This window comes from Pelophylax lessonae, assembly GCF_965119305.1.
Source record: "Pelophylax lessonae genome assembly, chromosome: 3".
In the NCBI taxonomy this organism is placed as follows: domain Eukaryota; kingdom Metazoa; phylum Chordata; class Amphibia; order Anura; family Ranidae; genus Pelophylax; species Pelophylax lessonae.
This window is the reverse complement of record NC_138770.1, coordinates 94838965-94860104: the sequence shown is the minus strand read 5'-3', so window position 1 is coordinate 94860104 and position 21140 is coordinate 94838965. Positions and strand designations below refer to the sequence as shown.

Sequence of the window (21140 nt, the reverse complement as noted above, 5' to 3'; positions counted from 1 at the left end):
TTTCTATAGTGTAGGGCATGGATCTTTAAACTCCGGCCCTCCAGCTGTTGCGAAACTGCAAGTCCCATGAGGCATTGTAAAACTCTGACATTCACAGACATGGCTAGGCGTGATGGGAATTGTAGTTCCTGAACACCTGGAAGGCCATCGTTTGAAGACCTCTGGTGTAGGGTAATGGTGGAAATATAGGGTAATGGTGGAAATATTCTCAGTGCTTTCCAAAACAGAAGCCATTGGCCTTAACGAATACAGCCACAGGTGCAGAATATATTTTGGGCAAAACTTGTAACAGATTTGAAAATTGTTAGTGACATGTCAGTCAATCTATGGATTAGGTTTTGACCAAAGCCGAAAAAATAAGGATTTGAGATGGTCCAAAAATGCCCATATTTTTGCCCACTTATGGCTAGCTTTAACCACTGAACTCAGCACCTCTCCACCATTTCTCCCCTGCAGGAGCTGTGTGGTGTTGGCCTTCGGGTCCTTGTAGAAATATGTTTTGCCTAAGAATACCTTCTCAAAATGCCAACATTTTAGTGACTTCCACTGGGAAAAATAAACAAGCCTTGGCAACCTATAATACCCAAAATTAAAATAAAAGTGCAATACATGTTTCCTTCAATAGCGCTCAAGTTGTACTTTCTCACAAAAGTCACTTACTAGACAAACAGTTTTAGGCAGCAAAAGAATCAAATTCAATTGTACATCCAAAACTTACTGTTTGAGCAGTAAATAAATTAGTATGCCCTACATTATAAAATATAAGAAACATTTGAATAGTTGAATTCTAGAAAGTTTATCGATTTCATTACAAGTCTTTCTTTTCCAATTTGTGCTTGATCCTTTCCCGCAGAAACACTGCAGTGATAGAACTGCATATAATGAGAGCAAAGAACGAGAAACAGGATACTTGGGTCAATTCTGGATTGTACCGTGTTAGGAAAAGTTCTTGCCTGGTTTTAAAGTCCAGAAGCACAGCTTCAAGCTGGCAGAGAGTGCACAGGCCCAGAAACACGTGGAATATTTGGTGGCCATGGCCAACTATGTCACAACCGCCTGGAAAGAATTTCTCTGGGACCGGGCATGAGAAGAAGTAGGCACTGATAACAAAGAAAAATATTTGTAGACAGTGGAACCAAAAAGCCCCGTCTGAGCAGTCTTCTGCATGGCAGACAAGGATACGGTGTACAACTGGACTGATGTCCAAAATATAGGCAAGGCCAGCTGGAAAAACCTGCCAAATCTTCCTCATGACTGGATAAGGCCTTTGGTAATGGTATTTAGCATAGCAGCAACCAAAACAAGACATCCAACCTAGAAAAGCAGCTCCTGGCAGGAAGTAATACCAGGCATGATCATACCAGGATTGACTGGAACTGTAGTAGTAGTGGGCAAGGGCACTGCCGTACTGATAAGTGCTAACTCCAACATAGTCCATGAAGTAGAATGTATAATGAGCCAACTCAGATTTGGACTGTAGGAGGTGTGCAAGCATACTGCATATGAGATATGTTAATGACGCTATTATGTATATGACCAGTGGCATGGAAAGCACATCCCAAGAGAAGCTTTCTGTGTCCACAAATGCTCTGAACCTTAGAAGAACAGCAAAGGCCACCAGAAGATGTGTCCAGACATTAAGCGACTCATTATGCTTCTGAAAAAGGCTTAGGAAATAATATTTCCAGTCCTGGTCAATAGGTCTATATCCAGTCTGAATATATGGCTCTCTGAAAAGATTAGGAACATCAGAGTCCTTGACTGTAGAAGGCATCTTCGGAAGACCACCCTCTAGAAGCTTTGGGAGGCGACGTAATTGCTGTGCACTGATGGACAATGTGCTGATACATTCCAGAATTGCCGTCGTCATTGTAGGACCAAGCTGATGATTACATATGATGACTTTGCTTCAACCTACGACAGAAAATAAACACATGTCAGGCAAAAAAACAGAGACATACCTCTTAATCAGCTCATTGCAAGAATTTTTCTTCCATTATTTCTGTATAGTAATCTGATTTATGACCATTGACCATTACAAGATATCCCTAACAAAGACAAATGTCAAACAACAAAACCAATTACCTTATTTAATCAGATCTTAGATTTGTCCCCTAGCCCCAATCATTGCTTCTTATTATATTAATCCATATATAGCTAATTTATCAGAGCAGTCAAGAATAGACACTTATCATTAAATTTCTTTGCTAGATCATGTGCAAAGTTATGAAAAATATGATGCTACCAAGACCTAGTCACATAGCATTAGAGATAAAGATGTGCCTGACCATTTTTTTGTTTCAGTTTTATGCCTTGAAAGGAACATTGGGCAGTCATTCATGAAATGATAACTGCAAGCATGTCATTGTTGAGGTCAAGATAATCAATTAGATGATGTAGGAGTTAGCAGAGGATTCTGAACAGAAACAGGTAGTCACTTCCAGCAATTTGCCATTATTGTTTTTAAAAGGTCAGATAATTTAAATAACAATCACTGTCTTTCTATCACCATATTTTAATTTTTTCCAGGCAGAAGGCATTTTAAGTTACCATCTAAATAATGAAACCGAAGGAAAAATAAAATTTTGAGTATCAACTGCATATACTAAGTAATATCCCTTTCATCTACATACCACCATACAGGCATCACAAAGTATTGTGGTACCTTTGTCAGATGGTATTTTAAAGAGCCATCCTACACAAATATGAGCTTTCAGTTTTTAGTAGACACTGGCCACTTAGAACACTCCCTGGTTTCTTATCTCTTTTGAAAGCTAAAGCAATGAGATTTTACACTTGAGGTCCACAGTCCACCCACCATCACTGGACAATACAAGAGACAGCTAATGCAGCTGGGAAAGAGAGACTTTACTTCCTGCTACAGAGAGGAACAGACTTTAAACTGGGAGGACCAGAGAATCTCTATAAGATATACGAGAGATCAATGGGTGACTTGGCTCACAAATGTCCATAAAATAACCATTTGCCGTCTGCCTAGCTGGGAAATTACGTCATGAGTGATGTTAAATACCGGGGTTATGGCTGCAGCTAGATGTCATAACCCCAGTATTTTATTTTCCCTCAGGTCAGCTTTCAGATAAAAGTGATCCCAGCGGCCGATTTGCTGCAAGATCACTTTTAGAACCGGCAGGAGAGGTGCCCCCATCCCGCCGCTTCCAAGTGGTTCCCGGGCTTACGCTACCAATCGGTAAGCCTGGGAACCATCCAGCGTCTGCAGTCTTTTCCCATAGAGATAAGCGATGGCAAGATGGCCACCGTTCATCTCTATGCCCTTGGAGGACCAGAGCAAAAATTGTAAGTTTGGTGAACAAAAAAGAAAAGTGAAATATAAGTCCAAATGCATCCAGATGATAAATAACTCCTCTAGAGAAATTGACACTAGATGTATATACTGCTTACCAGAAACAGCAAATTAAATCGCCTGATAGGATGATAATGGCTCTCCGGATCGACTGTATAACCAGGGGAAGACCCTTAGGAGGGATTCCAGGCCTCAGACGACACGATACATTCAACAGGCGTCAATCCTTTTGTAAATCACTTCCCCATACTTTGGGCGATAAGGTGACACGGGGGGGGGGGGGGGGCAGGTTGGTCCCAGAATGGACTGACAGCAATGCCCGGCTGTGACCTCTCCCGAGCGCCGTTTTCCCTTTGAACAATCAGAATGCGAGCGGTCTTAGTGATCGGGGGGTGTCTGAGTGGAGGAGGGGCGCAATCTGGGATCAGACGCTCAGGTCTATAGGGAGGGAAGAGTTGGGTAGATGATGCTTTGGATTTCCTCCTACTCTTCTTTCCTCTTCCTTTCTCTCCTCCTGAGAGGAGAGAACTTACAACTTACAACTCTCCTCCTGAGAGGAAAGAAGAGTAGGAGGAAATCCAAAGCATCATCTACCCAACTCTTCCCTCCCTATAGACCTAAGCGTTTGATCCCAGATTGCGCACCCCCCCCTTCTCCACTCAGACACCCCCCGATCACTAAGACCGTTCGCGTTCTGATTGTTCAAAGGGAAAACGGCGCTCGGGAGAGGTCACAGCCGGGAATTGCTGTCAGTCCATTCTGGGACCAACCTGCCCCCCCCCCCCATGTCACCTTATCGCCCAAAGTATGGGGAAGTGATTTACAAAATGATTGACGCCTATTGAATGTATAGTGTCGTCTGAGGCCTGGAATCCCTCCTAAGGGTCTTCCCCTGATTATACAGTCGATCCGGAGAGCCATTATCATCCTATCAGGCGATTTAATTTGCTGTTTCTGGTAAGCAGTATATACATCTAGTGTCAATTTCTCTAGAGGAGTTATTTATCATCTGGATGCATTTGGACTTATATTTCACTTTTCTTTTTTGTTCACCAAACTTACAATTTTTTATGGGACTTTATTAGGACTTTTGCATTCAATTCATCCATAGTCCTCTCAATTTAGCGCAGCTTTTCTATTTATTATGTTTTCTGGATGTTTGTCACATTTCAAGTTGCTGCTTTGAACTCTTTTGAGTTTTGGTTGATTATCTAGCGCGGTTACTTTTTATATAATTTTTGATCAACGTCATGACGTCATTTCCGGTACTCGGGCCATGTATATATGGTGTTTTATTCTTTAAGCAAAGGATTAAAAATTATTATTTTTTTTATCTTTTTCTTTTAAGGGTGAAGGAGAGATTTGGGGTCTTTTGGACCCCAGATCCCTCCATTAAGAGGACCTGTCATGCTGTATTGTTATTGCAAGGGATGTTTACATTCCTTGTGATAGCAATAAAAGTGATGACAATTTTTTATTGAAAGAGTCAGTGTAAAATTTAAAAATGTAAATAAGTAAATAAAATGTTTTTAAAGCACCCCCAACCCCTGCATGCTCGCACGCAGTAGTGAGTGCATACGTAGATCACGCTCACATATGTAAACAATGTTTGCACCGTGAAAGTCTAAATGTGAGAGCAATAATTCTAGAACTAGACCTCATCTATAACCCTAAGCTGGTTACCTGTAGACATTTTTAAAACGTTGCCTATGGAGATTTTTAGTACCATAGTTTGCCGCCATTCCACGAGCCCGCACAATTTTAAAGCATGACATGCTAGGTATCTATTTACTTGGCATCTTTCATAATATACAAAAAATTGGGGTATATAATATGTTTTTTTAAAAAATTCATTAAAGTGTATTTTTTCCCAAAAAATTGCGTTTGAAAAACCGCTGCGTGAAAAACTGTGTGACATAAAAAATTGCAACAATGCCATTTTTTTTCCCTCTGCTAAAATAATATATATTGTTTAGGGTTTCTAAGTAATTTTCTAGCAAAAAATACAGATTTTAGGTGGTAAACAACAAATATTAAAAAAAAGCTGGGTTCTTGAAGTCTGTACAAGTAGAGGTTTGTAGGCAGGTGCAATTAAATTTCTCCACTGCAGGTGGCACTCAACCCCAGTGGCATTGCCGAGGGGAGAGGAAGTCAAGAAGAACTTGGATCCTCTGTGGTTTCCTGGGTCACGAGGGGGCAGCTATCTGATTGGATGCTGATGTCTCTTGTGACTTTGGCAGTCATCTTGTGTTGGGCAGAGTCTATTTAGGACCCTGACTCCTGGGCTTTGCAGCATTGTGTGAGTGGCAGTGTAAGGACAGGTTACCCATCTGTCATGGACAGTGCTTAACGTTAAGGAAAGGTTGTGAAGGAGCAGGAAAAGTAAAGGGACACATCATGCTTCCAGGAAGCCTCCTTATTTGGGTACAGACCAACCAGGCCACATTTCGCTCCTCGAGACAGACCCTGAGACTTTCAACTACTGACACATCGCTGTTACATCCAGTGAGTGCTCCTGGTCAGGTTGTTTTCCTGGCAGGCCTGTTATTTATTTCTGAATTACAATATATTCTTATTTTTACACTTACACTTTGAGTGTTTTCTGCCCGCTGCACCATGTTGCACCTATCCACAGGTTGGTGACACAAAAAAATATTGAAGTTACAGGATCAGCATGTCAGCCAGGTGTCTAACATTTTTTAACAAAGGTCGGCAGTGGCAGCCAACCTTCCTGCAATACAAACCAATCACTGTTGCTCACTTTCACCTTGTGCAGGGTGACTGGTCATATATCCCTTATCCCAAAGCTCTCCAAACTATCCAAACAAAGAGCCAGTTTACTGTCATTCAGAACTTAAGGGGGCCAGACTGTGGCCAGTGGGAGTAGAAAATGTCCTAACGTCAGTGGGAGGAATAGTGTCCATATTTAGTATTCAGGGAGGACTAGTGTCCCAATATTGGTATCAATGGGAGGAATAGTGACCCATGTTTATAATTAGTGGGAGGAATAGTGCCCCATCATTGGTATCAATGGGAGGAATAGTGGCCCATTGTTGGTGTCAATAGTAGGAATAGTGCCCTAATGTTGGTGTCATTGGAAAGAATAGTGCCCCAGGGGCCAGATAAAGGCATGCAAAGGGTCGCATTCAGCCCCCAGGCAGCAGTTTGGAGACCACTGCTTTATCCCGAAAGATGTATTCTTTTGTCTGAAATTCCTTATAAAATAAGAGTGCACTTTCTGGTAAGTGAGAGTGCCTGAAGCCACCTAGCTGTATATTTGATGAGATCTAAGGCACCACTGCCCCTGTTAGCGAATGCCCTGTTAGCTAATTTAAGCTCATTGTTTTCCTTGCTGGAGGCATTGACATGAGGAAGCAAAACCCTGCCTCTACCAAGATTACCTCCTCCAGAGGAGGTAAACACAGTGCAGAATAAGGCATGGTACGTCTATAATGGGGGAATCGTCAGCTACAGGGAGACCACAGGCAATATGGTGACCAGTCCTTTATCCTCTGCCTGTCTTTCTTTGGGCATGGATCCCAGAGTTCTGTACTGTACTGTAATCAAGTATTATTTTGAGTTCAGCAATGAGGTCATCTAAAAATAGTTTTGGCAGCCCTGCCTTTAGATTACACACCCAGCTTTTTCGCATGCAAATAAATAATGAGCTGTCAATAAGTCAAAATACAGCAACTGGCCAAACAGGATGATCCTGAGGGTCTTGTCTTCAGTACCGTCTTAAAGAAATCCTGTATATGCGTCTCTGGCAACCCTGACTTAAGTGTAATGTATGTAGGTTACATATTCCTTGGTATGGTTCTAGAATTTGTAAAATATGTAAGATAAATCTATTCATAGAACAAGTGCGTTCTCTGATTTCCAGTCCGTCTAGAAGTAACACAATGGCAGCTTCTAGATTTCTCTGATAAAATGTTTTGTGGTTAATGGACACAATGCATAATACAAGAAAAAAACAAAACAGGAAATGTGTAACATTAATTAGTCAATTGCTGATGCTATCTAGGAAATGCTGCTTTATTTTAGACAAAATGGAACTCCAATAAATAAATAATAAACACTAATACCTGTACTAATGTGCAGCCGCTGTCCCAAAAACAAATTATACTCAATCACAATCTGGCACAATGCACCAAACAGGACTTGCAAAATTGATAAAAAATTAGGTAGTGAAATTAAATGGAAACATCATGCAAATATACAAGCAAATGGTGCTTCATAGAATATATGCATGTTGTGCTCAGTCCCATGTATGCTCCATAGAATATATACATAAAGTGCTGAGTCCCATGTATGCTCCATAGAATATATACATAAACTGCTCAGTCCCATGTATACTCCATAGAATATATATATATATATATATATATATATATAAAGTGCTCAGTCCCATGTATACTCCATAGAATATATACATAAAGTGCTCAGTCCCATGTATACTCCAAAGAATATCTACTTAAAGTGCTCAGTCCCATGTATGCTCCATAGAATATATACATAAAGTGCTCAGTCCCATGTATACTCCATAGAATATATACATAAAGTGCTCAGTCCCATGTATACTCCATAGAATATATACATAAAGTGCTCAGTCCCATGTATACTCCATAGAATATATACATAAAGTGCTCAGTCCCATGTATACTCCATAGAATATATGCATAAAGTGCTCCGTCCCATGTATGCTCCATAGAATATATACATAAAGTGCTCAGTCCCATGTATACTCCATAGAATATATACATAAAGTGCTCAGTCCCATGTATACTCCATAGAATATATACATAAAGTGCTCAGTCCCATGTATACTCCATAGAATATCTACTTAAAGTGCTCAGCCCCATGTATGCTCCATAGAATATATACATAAAGTGCTCAGTCCCATGTATACTCCATAGAATATATACATAAAGTGCTCAGTCCCATGTATGCTCCATAGAATATATACATAAAGTGCTCAGTCCCATGTATACTCCATAGAATATATACATAAAGTGCTCAGTCCCATGTACACTCCATAGAATATCTACTTAAAGTGCTCAGTCCCATGTATGCTCCATAGAATATATACATAAAGTGCTCAGTCCCATGTATACTCCATAGAATATATACATAAAGTGCTCCGTCCCATGTATGCTCCATAGAATATATACATAAAGTGCTCAGTCCCATGTATGCTCCATAGAATATCTACTTAAAGTACTCCGTCCCATGTATGCTCCATAGAATATATACATAAAGTGCTCCGTCCCATGTATGCTCCATAGAATATATACATAAAGTGCTCAGTCCCATGTATGCTCCATAGAATATATACATAAAATGCTCAGTCCCATGTATACTCCATAGAATATATACATAAAGTGCTCAGTCCCATGTATACTCCATAGAATATATACATAAAGTGCTCAGTCCCATGTATACTCCATAGAATATCTACTTAAAGTGCTCAGTCCCATGTATACTCCATAGAATATATACATAAAGTGCTCAGTCCCATGTATGCTCCATAGAATATATACATAAAGTGCTCAGTCCCATGTATGCTCCATAGAATATCTACTTAAAGTGCTCAGTCCCATGTGTTATTGATTCTCATAATAAAAGTCCATCCTTGTGACTGTATGAAATGTGCTTGTGCTTAAACAGTAGAGAAGTGCTCTCTTGTGAGAGGGAACCTCACAAAAAAACAAAATGTTCCTGTCACTGGTGGAGGTGGGATTATTGTTTAGTTGTCTTAATATAAGGAAGTGGAGGGGGCCAGACATAGCAAGCCTGCTCTGAGGAAAGGGGCTTGATCCCTTAAATGGGTCAGCTGGTGTCATCATCCACTTGAACCTGAGGAGTTCCTAGATGACGCTGTCATTCACATGTTGTGAGTATATTTTATGCCTTTTACCTTTGAATAAATTGCTGTGGACAATGCACTAGGTGTTTGCACCCTTTGTTTGTGCAGCGACAAGATTCCCCAATCTTAAGGTGGTAGTAAACTCTGTTACGCCACTTGTACCTACAGGTAAACCTATAATAAGGCTTACCTGTAAGTACTGTCATTTTTCTCCTAAACTTGCACAGTTTAGGAGATATTCAAAGTGCATGCAGCCAGTGACGTCGACTTTAGAGCCCCCCGTAAACAGCGGTTCCGGAGCCCTTGTGCAGGCATGGCGTGGAGTGGCTGTGAACTTGGTAGGAAGACTGGGGGGTAGATGGAAGCCCTCTCAGCAGTGACAGCTCACGTTGGAGAGCTTCGTTTTAGGGTAAGTCTCTGGTATCAGGACAATATCCCCCTAGACAATATCCCCCCGGACATTATTCCCCGGGCAATATCCCCCGGCAAACATCCCCCTGGACATAATCCTCCCGGGACAACATTCCCCCGGATAATATCCCCCCAGGACAACATCCCCCGGGAGTCGGGACAATATCCCCCCGGAAAACATCCCCCTGGACATAGGGTTAGGGTTAGAGGGTTAGGGTTAGAGGGGGGATATTGTCCAGGGAGGATATTGTCGGGGGGCATGCTGTCCAGGGGGGATATTGTTCGGGGGGATATTGTCCAGGAGGGATATTGTCAGGGTGGATATTGTCCGGGGGGATATTGTCCGGGGGGATATTATCCGGAGGGATATTGTCCGGGGGGATATTGTCTGGGGGGATATTGTCTGGAGGGATGTTGTCCGGGGGGGATGTTGTCCAGGGGGGATATTGACCGGGGGATATTGTCCTAGAATCACACTGTATGACAGTGTTGACAGGGAAATCAGCAATTGTCTTTCCCCTGCAGGGAGGTGGGGAAAGCCATCCCCACGGGAGAAGACAGTGATTAGCAGCTGCTAGCGATGAGAACAAGAGAATCCGGCAGGCTGGTTGTATCCACGTTAATTGATCAATCACTTTGGTACATTCAGCTTGTCTATTAACACTTCAAATTTTTGTCCGGTTCCTGCTGAACCGGCCAAGCTTTGAACCGTTTATGGCCGGTCTAACTGATTTCCAGTTACTATGCCAAGCACAACCTTTAGTTTGCACATGGCCTTCTCTGCTTTTGTTATTTCGTTAAACTCTCACCCTCTATATGCAATTGTGGCACTGACTCCTGAAAGAGTTGCTTTAAAGGTTGAGTTCTCCTATCACTATACCCAACAATATACCAACAAACCAAGATTGATATAAAGGCCTTTATTTGTAGGCTGAAGTAAACTCTATAGTGAAGAAACTGATCAGACACGTCTGGCATTAGCAAGTTTAACACATTATCAACCACCAAGATATGCCACAACGTGGTAATTAGGGGGTGGCATTCCTTTCTTTTAGTCGCCCATGAATGGCTCTGCCAGAATGCACTGGGTGAATGGAGTAGTGACTGCTGACAGCAATAAGCAACAGTAAATATCTTTGAACTATATTATAAGGTGTAGCACCCACCTAGTGTGGGATGCTTGGCAAACTTAGTTTTGGGCTCCTTTTTTAGCTAAGAGAGCAGTGATTGTTTGTTCTGGTCTGTACATGATTTCACAAGTTGGGGATTTGACTGCTTCCTCCTGCCTTTGGTAAAAGCTTCCAGAACATAGTGAGGGAGATTTAAATTACCAGCCTGAATAGTTATTATGCCCTAGCCAGAAGTGTCCAGAAGGTGGCTGGGGAGGTGATAAATAGTCTGAAGCCCTGGAGAGATTGTTCTTTCCTTGGCAGGGAGGTTTCCAAAAGCATCTAGGGCTGCTGCCCTGGGAGGCAGCCCGTGGGTTAAGTTACTGTTGAGGAGCTGGCTGTTGGACTTCACCACAAGGAATCTGGTCTGGAGAAGGATTATCTCCCTCACTGGACCTTGTCTGGAGGAAGCTGAAAAATATGCAGCTGTCCTGGCGATTTGTGAGTACTGACCCTGACTAGATTCTTGGTGACCCTGTGCATTTTTTGGATGTAAGTGCCAGGAGGTAGCTAAAGACTGAGAGGACTCTGTTAGGGTCTCAGAATACTGGTCATTCCCCTGTCCTCAGCAGAATCCAGGAGTGTGAGCCTAGAAAAGAGTGTCCTCCTGTTACTATGCAACACAGGTAGTAATATCCCGAGCTGCATGATTGCAAGACATGCTACACTGTTCCTGGACACCTCTGCACTGCTAGCTGTAACGCTCATGCGTTTCATGTATGGTGTGGATTTTCAGCTGCAGAAATATTCCACTTCAGTAGTCATGTAAGAGAGATGCTGAGATACCATTCCCAACCTCAATGACTCATCATGTGTGGAAGGTCTTAATTCAGCTAGTAAATACACACACTCAACAAGCTGGTTCCTAGAGTGACTTTATGTATGTAGTAACACAGTGATGAAGATTTAAGAGACAGGTGGAGTGGAGGTGGTAGGTGACAGACACTTGAAGGTAAGACAGTAGCAGATGGATGCAGGTAGGTTTAGCAATCATGTATGGTAGCAGATGACAGAGTAGCAGGTGGACATACAAGAGAGATCAACCCAGTGCAGGAATAAGTAGCAGTAGTCTTAAGAGCTAGCAATCTAGATATGCAGATGTGATAAATAGTCTTTACTATGCAGAGCTAGATAGTGTAAGCTTAGTATAAGTTTATAGAGGATTCCCCTGCGGGGTACTTAGCACTAATAGCAATACAGCCGAAGGTTGGTTCAGGAGGAGCGGATGATCCAGAAGCGGGATACAGGGATCAGCGCAGCGAGGTCCGTCAGCGAGGTATGCTTGCAAGCATGAAAGCTTCAAGCCAAGTTAGCATCCAGGTAAGGGTGTTTGAACGAACACATGTGAGTGAGAACCGGCGATTTAAATAGCCATCCAGTCCGGCGCTGAGTGATGACAGCATCAGTCTTAAAGGGAAACACACCTATATGTGTTTCTTCTATCTAGGTAGATGGAAATCACCCGGAAATAATGTGATAGGAGGCACTGAGAGTGCCAGAACCTTACAGTACCCCCCCCCCGTAAGGCCGGCTACGGAAGGCCTCTAAGGCTGGTTGTCGATATAAGAATCGGAAAAGACTGGTTGCCGATAGGAGAATCGGATAATACTGGTTGCCGATATGAGAATCGGATCAGACTGGTTGCCGATGCTAGAATCGGATGAGACTGGTTTGCCGATGCGAGAATCGGAAAATACTGGTTGCCGATACGAGAATCGGATGAGACTGGTTTCCGATATGAAAATCGGAAAAAAAAATGGTTGCCGATATGAGAATCGGATAATACTGGTTGCCGATACGAGAATCGGATAAGACTGGTTGCCGATACGAGAATCGGAAAATACTGGTTGCCGATACGAGAATCGGATGAGACTGGTTTCCGATATGAAAATCGGAAAAAAAAATGGTTGCCGATATGAGAATCGGATCAGGTTGGTAACCGATCTGAGAATCGGATCCCTTGTTGCCGATATGAAAATCGGATCAGGTTGGTAACCGATGAGAATCGGATCACTTGTTGCCGATATGAAAATCGGATCAGGTTGGTAACCGATCTGAGAATCGGATCACTTGTTGCCGATATGAAAATCGGATCAGGTTGGTAACCGATGTGAGAATCGGATCACTTGTTGCCGATATGAGAATCGGATCAGGTTGGTAACCGATCTGAGAATCGGATCACTTGTTGCCGATATGAGAATCGGATCAGGTTGGTAACCGATCTGAGAATCGGATCACTTGTTGCCGATATGAAAATCGGATCAGGTTGGTAACCGATCTGAGAATCGGATCACTTGTTGTTAGGGTGTCTGCTACATGGACCCCTCACTAGAATCGGACGCATAACCATCCGAAGTAATCCTAGTAGTCCTAGCAACCAATGCTTCTTCAAACATCCTCAGATCCTTCCTACATACCACCGTGCCATTAGAAGCGCGTACGCAGTCAGGTGCAAGAATCTCAATATTTTCATTGGAAGCTAAAAATGTGCTTGCAAAAATAGGAGTATCCTCAGGAGGTGGTACAGGAGGTTTTTTAGAACGTGGTATCAAGTTCACTGGAGTTAAAGGAATATCTATTCCAATATTTGTTAATTTCTGGGTGTCCTTCTCTGATATAGAACGGGGACAGGGCTGGCAACAGCCTTGATAATTTCCAGGCTGTTTTTCAGGGAAGACCCTTCGGATTCGCCTGGCCTCCATTGGGAGAGCCTTAGGCCTATGGGGTCGGGTTGGGCAGAATGTAATGAAATGTCCCCCTTCACCACAATAAAAACAAAGGCCACAGATTCTCCTGTGATCTCTTTTTTCTTGTAAGGACAACCTAGTATGTATGGCACCAATCTCCATAGGCTCCTCATCCATCTCTGTAGGATCAGGGTTCAAATGGGATGTGTCAGAGTGACAAGGCTGACTGTTTAAGGCAGGCTTGGACCATGACCAGGCAGGATCACCATTTTTACTAGGTTTCCTTTTTTCCCCAGGTAGCCGGGGTCTGTGGTTACCTGGAGCGGGTTTAGGAGTGGGGTCAATGGCCGAAATCCGAGAAGAACTGGATAATGGCATTCCCATTTTTTCAGACTTCCTTTCTCGTAGTCTTCTATCTATGGTGATACTGAGTTGTATCAATGCATCCAGGGTTTTTGGCAGATCCGCTCGGGCGAGCTCGTCTTTAACGGCTTCTGATAGGCCAAGCCTATATTGGGTTTTCAGAGATGCATCATTCCATTCTGAATCAAGGGTCCATCTCTTGAATTCTGCGACAAAGTCTTCCACAGGTCTCCCACCTTGGTTCAAGGATCTTAATTGAAAATCGGCAGTACTCTGCCTTTTGGGATCATCATATAGGCTAGTAAGTTCTGCTAGAAACAAGGCATAGGAGCTGAGAAGCTGGTCGTTTTTCTCAAAAAGAGAGTCTGCCCAGGCCCGAGGATCGCCTGTTAGGTAAGAAATAATAGTACAAACCTTAATGTGATCAGTAAGGTAGGTACGGGGTCTTAACAAGAAAAGTAACTCACATGCGTTTTTAAATTCGCGAAATTTTTTGCGATCGCCTGTAAATACCAAAGGGGGATTTATCTTGGGTTCAGGGGACTGAGCAGAGGTAAGTTGTGTCAGTCTAATTACCTGCTGCGACAGAGCCTGATTGTCTTCTTTTAATTCAGCAAGTGCGTGTATTAACGCAGTTACTTGCTGTTTTAATTGTGTCACCTGAGTGGTTATTTCTGCTGAATCCATTTGTGGGTTCGTTCAATCTGTAACGCTCCTGCGTTTCATGTATGGTGTGAATTTTCAGCTGCAGAAATATTCCACTTCAGTAGTCATGTAAGAGAGATGCTGAGATACCATTCCCAACCTCAATGACTCATCATGTGTGGAAGGTCTTAATTCAGCTAGTAAATACACACACTCAACAAGCTGGTTCCTAGAGTGACTTTATGTATGTAGTAACACAGTGATGAAGATTTAAGAGACAGGTTGAGTGGAGGTGGTAGGTGACAGACACTTGAAGGTAAGACAGTAGCAGATGGATGCAGGTAGGTTTAGCAATCATGTATGGTAGCAGATGACAGAGTAGCAGGTGGACATACAAGAGAGATCAACCCAGTGCAGGAAAAAGTAGCAGTAGTCTTAAGAGCTAGCAATCTAGATATGCAGATGTGATAAATAGTCTTTACTATGCAGAGCTAGATAGTGTAAGCTTAGTATAAGTTTATAGAGGATTCCCCTGCGGGGTACTTAGCACTAATAGCAATACAGCCGAAGGTTGGTTCAGGAGGAGCGGATGATCCAGAAGCGGGATACAGGGATCAGCGCAGCGAGGTTCCGTCAGCGAGGTATGCTTGCAAGCATGAAAGCTTCAAGCCAAGTTAGCATCCAGGTAAGGGTGTTTGAACGAACACATGTGAGTGAGAACCGGCGATTTAAATAGCCATCCAGTCCGGCGCTGAGTGATGACAGCATCAGTCTTAAAGGGAAACACACCTATATGTGTTTCTTCTATCTAGGTAGATGGAAATCACCCGGAAATAATGTGATAGGAGGCACTGAGAGTGCCAGAACCTTACACTAGCACATCTTCAGGCAGTCAGACGAGAGATAGCACAACTCCTGGGGTTCCTCTCTCTACCTTGCACCTTCCTCCCTCATGTCCCTCTCTATCCACACTGTAGCCTTGTTCCCCCATGCTCTACCCTGGGCAGCACTCAGTTTTCTGCTCACGTTGTTCCTGTTGGCAGAGTTAAAGTCCGGACCGCTTTTAGGACCACTTGTCGTTCCCCTTTCCATTGCTACTCTCCCATAACCCATCTGGGTGGGGTTTCTTGTGATGATGAAGATGATGCCTAGGTTGGGTGGCTTAAAGGGGCCGCCAGCCAGGGTTATACAATAAAAGTTAGCACTCCAATTTCTCTGTTGCCATGGCTTATATGGCATCAAGTGCTACATTTATTACAGAAAGTGTAATAGTAATAACATTTTCTCATAAGTTACGTATGTCTGCAGTTCCAGCAATTTCTCAAAAAGTAGCGGAGAAGAAAGCCCTCCTGCAGTTACGCAGCCACAAACACAAATTACGAACAAATACCGACACTGAGAAACCACAAAAACACATACATTTTTAATGAGCCATTTCATATTCTGTAAAGCTTCAAAAACAGAACTGACGATTGCTGCATTAGACACTAGTACTTCTCAGACCTCCAATTGTACCTACTGTGTCATTTGTTCTTCTTTCTTTTCTGCAACCTTGTGTTTTTTCACCTGCTGATTATACCAGTGTCTTATCCTCTGGCCGTGGGATAGCAATGCTTCCTAAGTGGTCGCAGCATTGTCACCCTAGCATACACACTTTCTGTGGAAAGTATGTGCAGCTCGAAATCCACTGAGAGCACAAGACCTCAAGGGACATCACATTAAGGGAGGAAGAGTACATGCATGTATATGACACAGGTATATATAACGTAGGTGCAGAGCTTAAAACCCCCTGACAATGTAATTTATGACAAAACGCGTAGGGATGGAGTCATGACCTGTGATGTCATTGTGCACGGGACGCGGTGGCCATTTTGTTGTTTAGAAACTTCAGTTTCTCTGTTTTGTAGCTGATTTTGATTTTAAACCAAGTGAGTGTAATACTTTTTAGACCCTTAAACTTGACTCAAACTACTACACTATGTTACGTCCTTTCTATTCTTCTTTACCTTCTTTACCTAAGAAGGGTACCATGGGCAGTAAAGAAGCATCCTAATAGGAAGAGCATGGGGATTCGTTTCCAGGGACACCATTCCAGGATTATTCTGAACATGCTTGCCTGACCTTCCTTGGTGGAAGTCCACATTGAGGGATAAGAGGCAGTGTGAACGGGTGCTGGTGACAGCTCTTTCTTGGACACTCCTATCTATCCATATTGATTGCCATCTTTCATATCATACTTGATGCAGAATTGGGAATGATTTGATATGGAATCATCAGTTTGGACTTTATAATCTTATTTTCTGTTTTTAAGCGCTGCACCTACATTATATAATTATTTCTTATGTTTTTATTCCAGCATTTATTTGCCACCAGCTTTCATAATCTAGAGCAGCCTTGTATTGTATATTACTATATGACACAGGTGTACAAAGCTGGTCACTAAGAGGAAGGAGTTAGCTGCATGGACTTTTAGAGCCAAAAAAGTAAGTGTTGTGGAATATTAAATAAAAAAAATGCACATACCTGACATTGCATACCAGACTAGAGAATGTTTATGGGAGGGTTTCATTATACTTTAAAGCATTTGTCATGACAAAATAAAAAATTAAACATATTTAGTACATCTCTGGAATGCATACACATTTTCCCATGCTGCACGTACAGAACAATAACTGTTGACGTGCCAGAACTATAGTATGCTCCTGCTTTCTTTTTGACAAGACAACACAGCTCTGACTTTGGCCCCTTTCACACTTGTGTGACTTGTCCTGCGATTTGTGACTGCAAAGTCGCATGACAAGTCGTACTCCATGATTTCCAATGAGTACTGTTCATATCTGTACGACTTCAAGTCGCAACGACTTCAAAGTAGTCCCTGCACTATTAGGGCCTATTTTAACACATTTTGATGTCCAAAAACATAGGCATTGCTTCAAGTCCAGTCAAATTTGCTGCAAAATTGCATCAAAATCGCATCACAAATCGCATCAAAATCACGGCAACAAATTTGCGGCAAAATCGCAGTAAAATCGCGTAACTTTTAGGTCACACGAGTGTGAAAGGGGCCTTCTGATACGTTACAAAGAATATAGAACTCTCCTAATCCCCTTCCCCTCCTCATCTTCATAACTCTTCCTATTCTCCTCTCTCCTCCTCATCTACAACTTTCTTTACATTTCCAAATTTTCTCCTCATCTCCATAACCCCTTCTCATCTCATCTCCCCTTCTCATCTCCTCACCCTTCTTAGCTCCTCTCCCCTTCTCATCTCCTCACCCTTCTTAGCTCCTCTCCCCTTCTCATCTCCTCACCCTTCTTAGCTCATCTCCCCTTCTCATTTCTCAATATTCCCCTATCACCTCCTCCTTCAGAATCTCCAACTCCATTTGCAAAAATGCAGCCCCAAACTTGCAAGGAACCTCCACCATGCTTCACTGTTGCCTGCAGACACTCATGATTGTACCACTCTCCAGCCCTTCATTGAACAAACTGCCTCCTGCTACAGCCAAATATTTCACATTATGACCCATCAGTCCAGAGCACCTGCAGTTATTTTTCTGCCCCCCAGTTCCTATGTTTTCATGCATAGTTAAATCACTTACTATGGAACGGGGGTGCAGAAAAATAGCAGCAGGTGCTCTGGACTGATGGGTCAAAATGTGAAATATTTGGCTGTAGCAGGAGGCAGTTTTTTCAATGAAGGGCTGGAGAGCGGTACAATCATGAGTGTCTGCAGGCAACAGTGAAGCATGGTGGAGGTTCCTTGCAAGTTTGGGGCTGCATTTTTGCAAATGGAGTTGGAGATTTGGTCAGGAAAGGATCAATGATGTCCTCAATGCTGATAAATACAGGAAGATACTTATCCATCATGCCATGCCATCAGAGAGGCATGTGATTGGCCACAACTTTATTCTGGAGCAGAACGGGGACTTCAAACATACAGCCAATGTCATTAGGGAACTATCCTCAGTGTGACGAAGAACAAGGAATCCGGGAAGTGATGGTTTGGCCGCCACAGAGCCCTGATCTCCTACATCATTGAGTCTGTCTGGGATTACATGAAGAGACTGAAGGAGGCAGTCTACATCCGCAGAAGATCTGCGGTGTTTGGAACAACCTACCTGCCGAGTTCCTTAAAAAACTGTGTGCAAGTATACCTAGAAGAATTGATGCTGGTTTGAAGGCAAAGGATGGTCACACCAAATATTGATTTGATTTGGATTTCTCTTCTATTAATTGACTTTCCGTTTTGTTAATTGATAAAAATAAACTATTAACACAACTATTTCTGAAAGCATTTTTAATTTACAGCATTTTTTCACACCTGCCTGAGACTTTTGCACAGTACTGTATAATGAAACACTTTTAATGGTATACGCAGAAGAACAAATGAAAGAAAATAAGAGAAGCTCCTGGTTAGGGTTTACATACACTTTAAAGCATTGAAGCTAACACTCCAGAAATGACTGCCAACACTCAACATTTACAGACGGAGAGATCAGCAATAGCAGCCTAAATATTTTCCTCTTGACAGGTGTACTAAATGGAACTCCTGTTGAGACCTTTTGGATTTGGACAGCACAGGGAAAGGTCAGATGTTCTGTCAGGTTTCTACTTCCGAGACACCTGACAGCTGTTTTTCTTAGAATATCATGAAGAAGTAGATACGATGCTGTGTAGCAGATATTGTCAGCCTGCATACACTTAACCACTTGCCGACCGCAATATGTATATACATTTTGCGGTTTGCAAGTGGTTTACTGGGATTATGGCTGAATATATCAGCCAAAACCCCGGTATTGTTTTTTGCAGTGGTCTAATCGACTCATGAGCCGCTGGAACACTTTCCGAAGCTTCTCGCCGGTGTTTCTCGGGCTTACCGTGTCCGCCGGTTTGCCTCAGAAAAGATCAGATGTTGTGGCCGGCTGCTTCCATAGGTGATCAAAGAGTAGATACTGTGGCCTTGGAGGACCGTAGCGACTTTCGACCCAGGTTGGAAGTAAATAATATATATATTTTTTTTAAACAAGTTTTTTTTTTTTTACTTTTGCTTTTAAAAAGTAAAGAAGAGATTTGGGATCTTTTTAACCCTAGATCTCTCCATAACAGGACCTGTCATCCTTATTTCTATTACAAGGGATGTGTACCTTGTAATAGAAGTGATAAAAAAAAAAGGGACAGTGTAAAAATAAAAAGTAAAATAAATAAGAAAATAAATGTAAAGTGCCCTTATCCCTCCTTGCTCACGCCCAGAAGCGAACATATATGTAAGTCGACCACGCATATGTAAACGGTGTTCGCACTATACATCTGTGGTATCGCCACGAATGTTAGAGTGGGAGCAATAATTCTAGTGCAAGACGTCCTCTGCAACTCTAAACAGGTAACCTGTAAAGGTGTTAAAAATGTTGCCTATGGAGATGTTTAAGCACTGTAGTTTGTCGTCATTACACGAGCATGCACAATTTTAAAGCATGACATGCTAGGTATCCATTTACTGGGCGTAACATCTTTCACATTTTACTATCAAAATTGGGTGTATATTGCGTTTTTTTAAAAATTGCGTTTGAAATACCACTGGGCAAATACCATGTGACATAAAAAATTTCTACAATTGCCATTTTATTACCTAGGGTCTCTGCTAAAAAAATGGATAATGTCTGGGGGTTCTAAGTAAAAAAAATACTGATTTAAACTTGTAAACAAAAAGTGCGAGAAAAAGCTTGGTCTTCAAGTGGGTAGTTACTAACAACATTCTGTACACTAAATACAAGGGAGGACCATTCTGGCATCATTAAGACACCAGCCAAAAGATTTCTGGAGCTTGGTTGATAAAAGGGTCCTGCAAGAACCTGAAACATGAATAATACTGTCTACCTCTTCTTGCAGTTGCTGCCTAAAGTGTGAAATAGTCAAGAGTCAAGGGACAAACATTTCTAGGGACAAATCCTTAGCATGGGAAATGTACCTGGAAATTACCTGGAAATTTGGTATAGATGACAAGCCTAGTTCTCAGATCCCAACCCAGTTTAGAAACACTCTACGTCCTCCTCACCTTTGCTTGGTAGAGTTCAGCTCCACAGCGGCAGCCACCACCAGCCTGTCCCAAACCAGCCCGACTAGTGTACTGCTAAGACTCGGCAGCCCTCCCCACCTTATCATTACCTCTGCTGTTACTAGGCAGGTCTGCAGTGTAGGCGTCTTAAACAATGAGTGACACATTATGTAAATCTGTCAGGTCACTGGAAACTTCTACGATCAACTTGTTCATCAACTTCTAGTCTTTTGATCATACTAGCGGCAACAAGAGATACTTTTGATTCAAGCTTGGCATCACCATTCCTAAACCTTCCTGCAGGAGATCTTTGTGTCCTATGACACTCAAGCTGAAGTATCAGGCACAGGAAGAAAAGATAAATATATATATATATATTTTTTTTTAATATTTATTTATTTTATTATATTTATTTATAATTTAATTATATATATATAAATATAATTTGTTTTACTTATGTGAAACAGTACAGGTATTATCATTTTATAGGGAATATTCAGTTGCTTACATAAGCCCAATCATGACCAGTTCAGCCTACTAGAGTCTATACATAATAGGTTAATACAGACAAAAATAAAAAGAAGTTGATAAAAGTAAAAGAAATCCATTTACAGCCGTGATTA

General features: G+C 42.1%; 1 protein-coding gene across 1 annotated transcript; it reads right to left on the bottom strand.

The window, feature by feature from the left end:
* Positions 1-490: 490 nt before the first annotated feature.
* PAQR8 (progestin and adipoQ receptor family member 8) lies at positions 491-20626 on the bottom strand. The gene is made up of 2 exons (XM_082249329.1): positions 20518-20626; positions 491-1914 (listed from the first exon to the last, which is right to left on the bottom strand). Exon 2 carries the CDS (start codon positions 1868-1870, stop codon positions 809-811), a length of 1062 nt encoding a protein of 353 aa, XP_082105455.1. The 5' UTR covers positions 1871-1914; positions 20518-20626; the 3' UTR covers positions 491-808.
* Positions 20627-21140: the final 514 nt, after the last annotated feature.

Bases quoted from the DNA above. Each gene is read 5' to 3' on its own strand.
- PAQR8 (XM_082249329.1), bottom strand. From the start codon at position 1,870: ATGACGACGGCAATTCTGGAATGTATCAGCACATTGTCCATCAGTGCA.